The 14,342-nt window shown below is 37.0% G+C and overlaps 1 protein-coding gene across 1 annotated transcript in view; it reads left to right on the top strand.

Moving 5' to 3' along the window:
• itga10 (integrin, alpha 10) overlaps positions 1-14,342 on the top strand; it is a 31,654-nt gene continuing 17,312 nt past the window's right edge. The window contains exons 1-8 of the mRNA XM_042740694.1: positions 1-373; positions 959-1,173; positions 6,258-6,369; positions 6,604-6,713; positions 6,814-6,902; positions 8,898-9,012; positions 9,103-9,230; positions 11,599-11,747. Coding sequence (XP_042596628.1) covers positions 1,122-1,173; positions 6,258-6,369; positions 6,604-6,713; positions 6,814-6,902; positions 8,898-9,012; positions 9,103-9,230; positions 11,599-11,747 — 755 coding nt within the window. The 5' untranslated portion in view covers positions 1-373; positions 959-1,121. The remainder of the gene's footprint in view (positions 374-958; positions 1,174-6,257; positions 6,370-6,603; positions 6,714-6,813; positions 6,903-8,897; positions 9,013-9,102; positions 9,231-11,598; positions 11,748-14,342) is intronic.

Raw genomic sequence — 14,342 nt, 5'->3', positions numbered from 1 at the left:
CGAAGGTCTTGCTGCAGAATCAAGGAGCTCTTTCATTTGCTTGTATATATTATGGAGACTTGGAGACACGTTGCGGTCGAAAGAAAGCTGCTATGAACGCAATGAAATAAATTTCACCTCAGGACAGTTGTGCAAATTAATATTTAAGAAATTGTCCATATTTCATATGCAAGCGATAAATGTTTCTTCTCTAAAAGCATTGACATATAAATCCGGGAAATAATTTAGAGTTTTTTTTTGCAAATGTAACCTATTTATTTTGGGACCGCTCGTCTGGACTACACTTACGCGCGCGCTCTTTTAACGACAGCAGGTGTTGGAGCCGCGCAAAACTGGATTTTTAATTAACGTTGTTTATGTGGGGAACAGGACGGTAAGTTAACCTTTATTCCAATTTGCTGGTTTGTCAAGTTTTGCTTAATAGCTACCGTTAAACTGCTTGTTTATACCCCAACATTTAAAAGTGATTAAAATTCTTTCATTTCGTACTCACCTTCATGTTTTACCAAACCAAGCCTTATTTTCTTTAGTGAGACACAAAAGGAGATGTGAATGGAGCGAAGACAGTTTAAGTCACCATTCACTTTCTTTATATGAAAATATACTGTCAGTTCCTAATATTTTGCCTAGCGTCTCCATTTCTTTTACACGAGAGAAAAAGATGGGTTTGGATAATATAAAGATGAATAGTGAATCAGTAAATTATCATTTTTGGGTCAAATGTCATTGTAATATGCCGTTATTTATCATTTGCAATTGGACTCAAACTGGACGTCGTTGTTGCTGTTGTTGTTAATTACAGAAACATAGACCTGTGTGCATACGCGCACACAGTGTAGTGTTACTAATTTGAAACACGGTCAAACTATTTTTCAGTACTTTTACTTTAACAAAAACGCGTAAAAAGTTGCGTCCAGTCCAGGTTAAAAGACTATACAGTAATGTCTTTCATGCGCAGGTAATGTGAGAGCGACGCGTGCGCTACAGTCCTGCACTATGAGCGCGTGAGTTATACATCTCCACCCGAGGGATCACGCGCGTGCGCGCGCTGTATTGACAACCTCTGCTGAGAATTACAAATTTAAGAAGGAGAAAAAGAAACTCATTCCCCTAACTGACTAATGGAGATTCACAAGTACCTGCTGCTGTTGAAGATCACTGTTCTTCTCAAAGGTGAGTTTAACCAGTTTGTTTATGTGTTTAATTGCAATGCTTTGTTGTGTGATGTCATGTGTCATGTGATTTTTTGACTTAGTTACACCTAAACAAAATAATTATGCAAGTCATGCAATTTAAAACTGTCATCTGTAAGACCCCTCTACCTACAATCTTGTAACACAAGTTGATGACTGTGATCCCAAAGACATTAACATTATTAATGTTCAACCGAAGTCCTTTTCTACCACAGATTTATGTTATAGGCTACCATGCAATAATTACTGATGTGGCTCAGATAAGTTTAAGTATAGACTTGATTGTATTAAAATATAGTGTAAAGCATGAAAATCTTCTTTATCTAATCATAACTACATCACTTTCCTTGCAGTAGCCTTTTTACTGTAATTACTTACAGTATGTCCTCTATTGTCTGACTTCATCAAGACATGGAGATTGTGAGGGAGACTTTTGTTTAAATTCAACACTGCAAGAAACTAAGATTTTAGATAAAGTAACCTACTTATCATGGTACTATTAGGTATACAACATCACATATCTGGACAAATTACCGTAAACGCTAGAAATACTGCTTTAATGGACCACAGCAGTTGCAGTCGAAGTATTTCCAGACTGTAGTCAAGATTAATGCCACTAGCCATTTTGTACACACCATACTGCCTGTGTTTATATGCGTTGTGTCACCTAGACTGCCTACTGTAGGTGTTGGTGTCTGTTTTTGAGCATATATGCTGTGGCTGCTGATGGATTCTGCAGATGCTCTGTGATGAGCAAGCTCTCCTGTGTTCAGCTATGTTCTTCTGTGCTTTAGATGGAGAACACAGGTGTGGACTCTGGGAATTCCACCCCCTTGCCCCCTCCATTACTCCCTGCATTTCTCACTCTAAAACCATCCGCCCCCACCACTTACAGGAGAGTGGATTGAGACATAACATGAAAAATAAAAGTAACATAAAGCAGAAGAGAAAAATACTAGACAGAAGCAATCCACTGAAATGGTTTTCAATAGATGCAGTACATTAAATCTGTTCGAAAAGAAGTCTGATTTAAAGACAGAAATTGATGTGAGAATCCTTGGAATTTGCTTTACACAACATTGCAGAAAGCGAGGGTGAATGTGTATCTGCTTAAACTCAGGAAGGGTCAGTAAGATGGCACTCATTTTTGTTCTATTTTATAATTTGAAAATAAACTAAAATGCAATTCGTACATTTAGTTAAAAGACATCTTGTATGATGAGCATGTTTTTCATTTCTGAAGTGATACAAATAAATTTTATCTTTTTATGACAATTTAAGGTTAACTCAGATTGTAAAATGACATGTGCAGTTAATCCCCAAAATCCCAATGATATTTATTAAAAAGTAATATTAAATATACTTATGGTAATTAAGTAATCATATTCGTAAAAATATATATTTAAAAATGTTTTTGAGAATAATTATAATATGTGTACACTCACATGAACTCAAGGCGTGAGGAAAATGTTATTTATTTACTTTTTTTACTCAATGGGTTTATCCAACCAGATCTGGGCCCGTATTCATGAAAAATCTTAGTGCTAAGAGTTTCTCCAAGTAACAAAATTCTAAGGAAATTCTTAGAAATGTGTGTGTTTCCTCTTAAAATTAAAGAAAAGATCATAGTAAAGAAAAAAATAACCCTTAAAAGAGGTCTTAAGGTTCAAAATTGTTAGGAGTACAGACAAGGACTTTAAAGACTGTCATAGCTAGTAATGGGGTCAGCCTACTGAGTTGCTCTCAGATTGATCCTGAATCCCTTTTAAGCTAAGACTCCTAGTTAGACATTTTTAAGCTATATTAGGAGCTCTCTGAGAGGATCCTTAGAATCTTTAAGAATACGGGCCCTGATGTGTAAATGTGTCTATTTTACGCATTAGTGAATTGGTGGCAAATCCATATCTTTCAAGTCATATGAAAACTCATGATTTTTAGAAAATAAAACTGAAACATGAAGGTCTACTCCTAAGCTGACCCCTAAACCTATCCCTTAATGGGCCATGACCGTCATACGTGACTGTATGAATGAGACTGTACTTCATACAAAATTAGCCACCAATTCAACTAATCATAAAATATTTACACAAATTGCCGGGATTTCTTTGGTTACATCAATTTAAGTAATTTTAGGGTTTTTGAAAACAAAAGTATAAATGTTCTTTAGAACTATTCATACATTTCTAAGAACCTATGTTTAAAACTGATTTAATTTTTTTTTTTTTTTTTTAATCTATATTGTAGACTTATATTTCACTGACCCGAAAATAGCTGACAGAAATGAGAGAGCTTGTGGAAAAGAGAGTTGGAATAACTAAACTGCCCTGTTTTTAACATGGATAAACTTGTCTCCCATTTGAGTGTGTTTCTTAGTAACATGTTCTCTTTCAGTAATGTGTCCCATATGTGTTCACATATTAGTCATGCTGGCATGACTGAACTGTACATTTGCATTTCTAATAAGACTCATTCAACATGACATCCATCCAGTGGTGGGTGAGAATGTCTATGTCTCAGTGTGGTGTAGGAATGCGTTTATGTGTGTGTAATAAGTGTATATATATATATGTGTGTGTGTGTGTGTGTGTGTGTGTGTGTGTGTGTGTGTGTGTGTGTGTGTGTGTGTGTGTGTGTGTGTGTGTGTGTAAGGAGTGAGAGAATCTGGACTGCTTTTCCAGACTGTTCACCACCAAGATATATAAATGTTTACAGTTGTCATGACAGAGCCTTGGAGGCAGAACCAAGAAAACCCACAGAGGACTAAAGATACTTTACATCTCTTGCACACATAGAAGCAAACATTGACGAATAAGAGAAAACAACAAGTGTAATTGAGAAGAGGGGAGTATTTGGAGGGTGGCTTTAGATGAAGATCGTTTGGAAAAGATAAAAGCCACTTTTGGACAATTAAGTCACACTTAAACATGTCAGTGAATGTCAGTGTCAGTGGATCTGATGTTAGAACTCTTCTCCTAACTCACTTCACTTTTCTTACACATGTTTTCATCTTAGTGTCGTTTTAAATTGATATATGAAGTCAGTTCATCTCAAGTTCACACAAGTGTCCTGCAGAGTAACCACGGGGGTATGGGCATGTTCCACTAATGCAGTGGTTCTCAACCTTTTTGACTTGAAGGACCCACATTGTCCAACTCAATATTCGAAGACCCCCCATTCGGGTTAGGATATTTCCTATTCAATTTTTTGCTGTAATTAAGACAATGTTGCTTGTTCTCATTATTAATTTTCTGATTCCAGAACATTGAAGATTTAGATTCAGTATGTTGTTCAATAAAACAATGAAGGACAAAATAGGGGGGGAATAAATATTAAGGAGAAAAAAAAATCAGTTGACATCTTGAGTTTTTGGTAGTTTTTCATGATTTTAGTATCTTAATTAAGTTATATATTACATATTATTAATTTGCACTGGGCCACTGGCTGCTTGCATAAAATAAAACTGATGTTTGCCTACAAAACAACCACTGATTCTGTACCCCTTTTAACTAAATTTACTACTTCAGACTTGTGTGCCACCCAGACGCTTGCAATCAGCAAGTGAATGGTGCATTATAGTGCCATCACAAAGAGGCACAAAATCACTTTCACAGACTGTTGCTCTTTTGTTGCTTTGATTGCTTCTATTTTCCTCATTTGTAAGTCACTCTGGATAAAAGTGTCTGCTAAACGACCAAGTGTAAATGTACATATAATTAAATTTTATGTTATGTATTTTGTCTTTTAAATTTTAAATGCCAATTTTTAGTTTTTTTGTAACACAAAGACATTCATAAGTGTGGGTTATTGGTTATGGGTTTGATTCCCTGGGAATACACAAATGGATCCAACGTATACCTTGAAAGCATTGTATGTTACTTTGGTATGTCACTCTTTTTTTGGAGGAAAAGAGTGCAAACAGGGAAAAGGAGAAATAGGAGCACAAGAGAATTGTGGGAAGACAAGTTAGGCTTTTTGAACATTTTAGGGGGGTAAAGCATGAATTACAGACCATGTCCCATTTGTTCTTTGATCCATATGGATCCCCCGCCATGTTCTCATTCCATTGGAAAGAGAGAGAGAGAATGAGAGACTGAAAGAGAGAAATACAGGCACCCTGTTTGAGGTCTGTGGGGTTTGGTTCTCTGCCTGCCCCCTTTCTGAAAGCCTCCCCCTCTGCTTTCTGGATAAAAAATCCTAAGAAATCCACTCAGAGCACAACATCACCCACAGTGAATGAGACCTCTGTGAACATGTGGGTCAAAACCTGTATCATACAAAACTCCTGTATCATAGAAATCTCCTCAGATAGGTTTCAGGATTGGTATTATGCTGGGAGTGTGATTGACTGGTCATCTTTGTTCCACAAGTCTGTTTTTGCCAATAAGGTTGTTTTGAGTTACATTTGCCATGAGCTACAAATCCACTGGTGAACTTTTGCTTCAGCCTCTCTCTCACTCTCTCTCACTCTCTCTCTCTGTCTCTCACTCTCTCTCGCTCTCTCTCTCTCTCTCTTTCAGTCATATAAAAGCCAGGTCTGTATGTCATAACAGGGAACCACTATGTTCAGTAGTTATTACAACCGACGCCCTTCCCTCTCCTTTCCTCTCTTCCCTTCTCTCTTTTGCAAACTCTTTTTCTCTGGCCTTTTCCTGTCTGTCTGCCTGTCTGTCACTTTTCATTTTTGGATGAATTATCCCTTTAAATAAATACTGTTCATTAGAACTTTCTATTGCTCAAACATTCTCTAAAAAAATGTCCCACAAATACATTAAAGGGGTGGTTGATTGCGATTTCACACTTTTAATGTTAGTTACTCTGTAATGTTGCTGTTTGAGCATAAACAATATCTGCAAGGGACAGAGCGGTGTGGAATAAAGGTAAATTATGTGAAAAATAATGTGTTTTTTTTTTTTTAAACGAAGCATTAACACTTGTTAGACTGCACCCCATAAACACAATCAAGCCTAGAAAAAAAACAGTGAACCATCCCCTTAAGCGGCACAGTTCTATTATTGTTAACTACAGTATGCATTATTTTTACTAATATATATTTCTCTGTTTTAGGGCTGTGTGAGTGTTTTAATATTGATGTAAAGAGGCCACGGATCTTCAGTGGACCTGAAGATGCTCTATTCGGCTTCTCTGTGTTACAGCATGAGAACAATGGAGAGAAATCGTGAGTACTTTTCGATATTTTTTGGTTTTTACTCACATTTAGAAGTTCTTGATGATAAATACCATTTGGATATTACATATGGACCCTGACAAGGTTTTAGTATATTAAGAGATCATAAGGTGATCACAAACTATAACAAAACTTAGACTTATAAATAAATGTTTTGCGGCCCACATAAAGTCTCATTTGTAAAGATTTTTTGATTTTCTGAGTGACTCATTGTTTTATGAACAGGATTCTGGTTGGTGCTCCATGGGATGGACCACAAAATAACAGGAAGGGGGATATTTATAAGTGCATTGTGGGAGATGAGACAAATTCCAATTGTTCAAAAATGAACCTAGGTATTGGTTCAACTCTCTGGCTATGAAAATTTACATTCAATGACTGTGTTGTGCATGGAGTAGTAATTTACAACATGTTTTTGTGTTATGCCCTGTATAGGTGAAAATGCATTTCAGAACGTGTCTCGAAATCTTAAAAACTCTCATCTGGGGATGACGCTAACCCCTGCTGCTCCAGATGGCTTCCTGGTGAGATTATATTTGAAATTCTGTAGACTGTATATAGAGTCCAAAAACATCTCATGTTTCAGCACTGACATCACAGCAGTATTTGGATTATTCAGTCATTTTTGTGTTTTTATATATATGTGAGTAGGCATGAGTGTGTACGTATTTGTGGTATGGCGTGTAGAATGAATGGTTATGAAATCCCCTCCTCTGTCTCACCCAACCGCCACCATCTGTCATGACCACCATCTATGTGCATGTGACCACCTGCAAAACAGTGGCCACTCCTGGAATGACACATTATACAGCCAGTGTTTGACTAGATGGGTGTGTATTCTTGAAAAAAAAAAGATATATATGACTTTCTTTCTTATGTGGAATACAAAATTAGAAATTTAACAGAATGTGGTCAGTCGCACGGTTCCATGCAATTACTTTGAAAGGAGACTGGAGCTTTCAAGCTTCAGAGAATCACAGCATGATAAAATTTGCTGGAAAATAATTGTTTAGTGAGTTAAACCAGAGAACCACATCAATTTGTAAATGAATCATTCAGATTACTGAAAAGAGCCAGTTCAGAACAATGTGTTATTCTCAAACTGGACACAACTACTTCTCTTCTTTATCTTTTTATCTGCTTCTCTATCAAAGCTATCATATGAACTTAAAGGAATTAAAGTATAGTAGTCATAAGGAAGTACAACACCCTGATTTGCATAGAAGGGAAAAGAAAGTCATGTGGGTTTGAAAAAATGTAGATGATGGCAGTTTTCCTTTTTGAGTGAACTATTTCTTTAAGACATATGGAAGTATGGATTGGTAGATGGAGTGGGAGACAAAGACAAAAACAAGCCAAAACCTCACCTGACCCAAAACTCGACCAGAACAGTCAGTCTTCCTCTTAATATTCATGGTTTCAGCCTCTATATTTCTTGTACCCGCACACACACTCTCTCTTCCACATACACAAGGCTTTTTGTGTCGGGCAGAACGCAGTGAACCAGATCAGTCCAGTTTTGGAGCCGCTCCGCTGTGGCTTTGGTGGAATTGCTGGGTGGCTTTCACCAGTAGTCAGACGTTTTATGAGAGCAAGCGAATGTTTCGGCGGAGGGAGTCGGGCTATGTGTGTTCAAACAAAAATATGTTTTTGTGTGTGTGTTTGTTTGACAGAGGGTTAAATGGAGAGCAAGTGAGTACAGCTTCTGGGATGGAGTCACACATAGTTCACCGTGGCGTATGCCAACTAAAACTAGCGCTCACAGCATGGATGTAATGAGCCCCACATTGCAGATTCAAGTATCACTAACCAAAGCGTTTAATTGAATGTACCTGTTTAGGGATTTGTGAGTCTGTGTTTGTTCCTTTGGTCAGTGCTTTAACAGGATAGGAATGTGATTCAAGCCCTTTGTAATGACAGGCCGTGGAAAAGCCATAGCACCTCTCACCCTCAATGCCATTTTAGTTCTGTCTCTCGCACTCATTCTGTCCTTCTTCCTTTCCCCTTTCTCCATCCTCCCATCCCATCCCATCCTAATAATAACAGGGTGGGGAGTCAGAGAACATTTACCCCCCTTCAGTCTAACCACTCCTTCCAAACCCGTTTTTCTTTTGTCTCATTCTCCGTCTTTCAACTCTTGGTATGTTTTCTTTCTCTCCATTCTTTGCCTCACCAATCCTCACAATGGTTTTTCAGGCAAATAAATGGCACGCTTTGAAGACGTACTATTTTTATGTGTTTTTTTGCCCTCCTCCCCCCAAATCCCTCCAAGTACGTTTAAATTGCTTCATTGCAGGAGCAGCCGCCAACTCTGTTAAAGCATTTATGACAATATCAACAGCTCTCCATATCACTCCTTCTCGTTTTTTCTTTTTTCTTCTCAGTCTTTTTCTATCCCATTTCAGTGATTATTTCACATAAGAAAAGAAAATCACATATCTTCAAAATCTCATTCTTTCTCTCTCTACAGAGAAAGAGTGTTCTTCAACTATAATACAGACTTTCTGTGTAATCTTTAGGCCTGCGCTCCACTATGGTCCCAGGAATGTGGTACATCTCTGTTCAGCACAGGAATCTGTGCGTCTGTCACCAATGACATGGAGCCCAAGGACATCATTGCACCCACTGCCCAGAGTGAGATAAACATCCTCTATCCATCTGACCTGTTGGATTGAATGAAACAACTGCATTTAACTGAACACCTTTTGTGTTTGTTTTTCACAGGATGCACCACATACATGGATATAGTGATTGTTTTAGATGGTTCTAATAGTATCTACCCTTGGTACGAAGTGCAGAACTTTCTTAGCAACATTCTCAGCAAGTTCCACATAAGCCCTGAACAAATGCAGGTATGTTTTATTTAATAATAATAAATTGTTTAGTTTTGAGGGATCTTTTTGTCATTATATATATAATTTTTTGTGATTATATAACCAGATTTGGCTCTTTGGCTTAGATCTGCACTTTAGTAAACATTAGTTTTGAATAAGTAACTCATCTTAGCCTGACAGTTGTATTTAGTCCTCAAAAAATTATTTCAGGAATTTGTAGCCAGAAGAAGGGTCCCCATTGTTCCTGGAAAAAAATAAATATATATCAGTGTATTCTGTGCCTGAAAAAGTCTTGATAATTAGTAAAATCTGAAAAGGTTATGGAAAATACTGTCATTGTGATACATTTTTATATTTATTAACAGTTATGAAGTATTGCTTAAGTTAGAAATGACTCTTTGTGAGTGCAAAAATGACCTTTAAAAACTTATTTTATTTCCTATCCAGTCATTATAAGCAAATGGAAAAGTTATGAAAAAATCATGGAAATTCATTGGTCAGGATGTATGCATAAACATTCAGCAAAATGAGTGAGCAAAGTCTTTACTTTCCAACTGTGTACATTTAGGTAGCAGAGACCTGGCTGAGGTTTTGACAGATATGTAGAACTGCCTTTTTACTTTAAATCCTATCACCGGCAGCTCCAACACCGATCTTTGATGCACTGGGCCAGTATGAAAGACTGTGAGGAACAGAACCACAAGCCAGTCCGCAGAGAGAAATGAGCCCAAACAGAAACAGCACTGGCAGGCTGGAGAAAATAAATGACTATATTAATGTGAACAGACAGAATTTGTGGTTTCTAGAGGAAAAGGACAAAGGGGACAGAATTAGAAATGTATGAATGTATGCTAGAGAAACCAGAAAATGATAAAGAGAAGATGGACTGATGGATGCGTGGATAGATGGATGGATTAAGAGAGAGATGGATATGTGTGTATCTACGTTCCTGGCATATGTTTTTGTATGCAAGTTATTTAAGGCGGTAGGCAAGCTGGGGGCAACAAGAGGTAAAAGGAAATTCCTCTGGTTTGTGGAGCATTTCTTGCTCTGACCGATTTGGGCCTTCATGTTGGTGGGGCAGAGCACATAGTGGAGATGCCAATCTCGCATCTACATCTCATTCTAGAGTTATCCATTTTGCAGAAATTACTGCTGCTTTGTTTTACAGCAAATTACCTCAAACATCTGCTAGACCATTTTTTTCTTCTTTCTTTTTAATGGCAGGGATCCCCACATATCACCTTATGAAGGACCCTCTATTTACTAATGGCACAACCCCTAGATTCAGACTATTGGAAAAGACAATGTTACTATGTTGGGGTAATTAGGATGCTCGAACAAACACATCAATGTTATGTAAGCAGAAATGTCTTTATAATGTTTTAATTTACATGTTTCACAGGGGTGAGCGATTTACCGGTCGATTAATAGGTAGAAATGTGTCAAACGGTAGAGATATTGGCCTATCTTCTCTATCACGGTCGGTTACACGTTCAGTTGACGTTGCTGTGCTATGTGGTCATGAAAATGAATAGTTTGCACACATTTTTAATGTTTTTAATGTGATTTTAAGCCCTTGAAACCCAATCAGGCATGCATGTGAAGACTGTTATAGAGCGCGGGAGTATTAAACAGACTCATTCTTGCCATTTTATAGGTCTTGAACAGTTAAATACACACACTTGTAAGTCTATGTGTCAAAATGCCCATCTTTGCAAGTATCTTCATAAACACAGTAATTTTAAAGCAAACAGCTGAGAAAGAAAGCATGTGTAACAGTATATTGGTTCCAGGCAGCTCCTAAAGTGACAGCAGTCTTATATTCTTGTTGTCTGTCATGTTAATCAAACAACACAAGAGAGAAAATCTCTCACTTTTCTTGACTAAATCACTTTTGTAACTAATAAGAAATATATATTTCATTTACACAGTAAAGTGTTTTATACATTTCATTACTTAATACAATGTATGTAGAATTTCTCATTTATTTGTTCTACTGTAGTTATTTTGTCCTATTGCTTGTAGTTAGTTTCTTATTCTTGTTTAATCACTGACTGTTTACTTGTCTTCAGTGAGCTTGAGTTTTTCCCCTCTTTTCCTAAGATTTAGGCTAGTAGTAGTTTTTTGTGATATTGACACCTGTGACAAGAATTATGAAATTTCTATGGTATCAAAAATTGTAATACCATAAAGACCTTATGTAAAGTAAAAATAACTATATTGTATTTTCGTTACCATGAAATAAAATTACTCATTTCACGATTTGGTCATCAAGAAGACCTTGGTCACCCCTAATGATTTTGCATATAAACTGAGATGGGAGAAATGTTATCATCACAAATGACATGTATCACCTTGAAATACTGTTTGTGACTATTTGTAGGTAGGTGTCCTGCAGTACGGCGAGATCTCAGTCCATGAGTGGTCTCTCAGGGACTATCAGACAACACAGGATGTGGTTGAAGCCGCCAAGAACATCAGTCGTCAAGAGGGACGGGAGACCCGCACCGCATACGCCATCCAAATGGCCTGGTATGGTGACCCACTTCTCATTCAAAACAAATGTAGCACAGCCCTCTCTCTTACTCCTTTATGAAAGGTATCGTGTTATGTACATTCTGACCTTTCCACGATCCCTCACCACATCTAGAGATAATGTTAAGTATGTTGCATAGTTGAGTCTATCTGGTCAATAGTTTCTTTGTTTTTATGTTGATGTTTTTGAAGGTGCGTCCTCAGAAGTGTAATTCCATTTCTTCCCCTGAGACTCTTATGCATGAACAAATATTTGTTTAAAGAGATTCCTATTCATTGCACTCTGAGTCCCATTCACACTTTCTCCATTCCTGTAATGTCTGCTTCTGATATTCTTATTGGTATCCCAATACTGTATCCCTCCAAACACACACATATACACACACACATGTAGAACACTAACCATAGCTGGCACTTGCTGACCACAAAAACAAAGGCTCACAAAATGAAACTCGTCTCAGATTTTCAGTGACTGCTGGGAAGGAACTTTCTGCTGTCTGAAAATGTGATTTGAGCAATCCAGTCTAGTCAAGCTTTGCATTTTAAAAGGGCCATATTAAGGAAAACAGAATTTCGCTTGATTATTTAAATGAATTAATAACACAGAACGCAAGTCCCAGGAGGACTTGCGTTCAAGTCCTCCTGGGACGTTCGTACTTACAAGTTGACAAGTCATAATAACGATGTCAGGTTTATTTTACATTACAAAATTTAATCATTTTATTTCAACAAATTTACCATCAATACAGATGCTGCATATCTATAGTCTTTTTGGTTGCGTCCATTGCATCTGACGCATTTTCTCACTGACACGCCCCCAACTCGGAAACTCTGGGCTTAAAGGTGCTGTACGTAAGTTTTTGACTCTACTAAAGCATAAAAATACCATAATATGTTTGCAGATATTTAAGAAACATGCTAAGTAAACGTATTTGTTTATCTGAAAAACAATGCTACAGTCAGTTATTCTCCTTTGAAAATATGAGTTCTGGGCCGGAATGTCGGTCTTTGTTTTGGTTTGTGAAACCTGCCCACTGCTAGTTTACCAAATTGTATTTCGGCACCCCGGGTTGCCAGTTGGCAGGAAACACAGCGTATTTCATTTCAGTCATGGAAGCTGGCAAATGAAAGGGGTCAGAGTGTCAATCTGGCAACCTGCGTGTGTCAAGTCTAAGGAGGAGGGACCAGGTAAAAAAAAACCCTCTCCAATATTTTGAATTTGGACTGCAATACTTAGTTCAACCACTCGGTGTGAATCCTACATACAGCACCTTTAAAGAAAATGTAATGAATTATACAACTTTATAAAGTCTTTAAAGACATAGTTTACAATATTACATATATTTAAACTTGTTTAACAAGCATTTTAGAAATAAAAAAAATTAACATTTAAAAATAGCATTTTAATTTAAGTGTATTCAACCGCTCAAGCATGCCGGTGTGTTGCTGAAATCTGAGCCGGTGAAGGGCTGCTGTTCACCGGTGGAGCTGCAAACTTCAGACCGCTGCCTTGTGTTTCACTCGTAGCTGAAAGATGCCATGACTGACTCCAAAAAACGAATCTTTTCAATAAATAAAACAAATTACTTTTATAAATGAAAAATTACTTTTATATGAGCTTTTTCATTTTTATTTTATTTTTTTGTAAATCAGAAACATACAGTAAAAACAGTGTAGTCTGATTCCAGATCGAATGACTCTTATGAACCAGTTCTTTTTAGTGAATCAAAAACTTTAGCGAATAAATTACATAACTTAATGACGTACAATGAGTATTTAACACTGAAACTGAAACATGGATGTTGAGGAATCTAGTCTAAAATCTCTGTCAGTGCTAAATCTTTCATTTTGTCTTGCACAGAATTCATAGACCTTTTTTTGTTTATACCAGGTTCTTCAGCTCTCTTGCTGTGTGAAAATTTGTTTATTTGTTTGTGGTATGTTTCTTTGTGTTTCTACACAATTAAAGACTCATTTAAGTCTTTCCACTCACTGTAAGTCACATATTGGACAGACACACTTTCTCACGGTAGATGAAGTGATAGCAGTAGTTCTCTGAGGTGAGGAAGGTTGTCATAACATTTAGGTTTGCTGATGGAGAGAGAAGGAGAGCTGGCTCAGCAGAGCTGCAGGTGTGGTCACCATCCAGTAGTTCACTCATGCAGCTGTTCAAACACACATGACCATTTTCATACAGTACATTCACACACAAACATGAACGTGAGAGAATTCAAAAATAGTGATTAATTCAAACTCACAGTAAAATGAAAGAGAGTGTGAGTTAAAAACCACATAAGTCCAGATGTAGCACTCAATAAAAGCACAACAGCCTTTAAATAACACCAGTCCCAGCAATTATCAGACTTATTTGCTCAAATCACTTTCTTTCTTTCTTTCTTGCATTCTTGCTTTTTAGCTTGCTTTCAAAAGTAATACACTTTAGCACGATTTTACTTGAAATATAGTTTAGAAAGATGCTCTTACTAGAAGGATAGATTAAACATATATTCTGAAGTGCGACTTGAATGTAATATTTTTGTATGTCATGTATTTAAAAATATTTGTAATTACAGATTTGTAATGATGAATTTG

Source organism: Cyprinus carpio, chromosome B16 (genome assembly GCF_018340385.1).
Source record: "Cyprinus carpio isolate SPL01 chromosome B16, ASM1834038v1, whole genome shotgun sequence".
Lineage (NCBI taxonomy): Eukaryota > Metazoa > Chordata > Actinopteri > Cypriniformes > Cyprinidae > Cyprinus > Cyprinus carpio.
The sequence above is the reverse complement of the archived record's forward strand: the minus strand, read 5'-3'. Positions and strand labels throughout refer to the sequence as shown.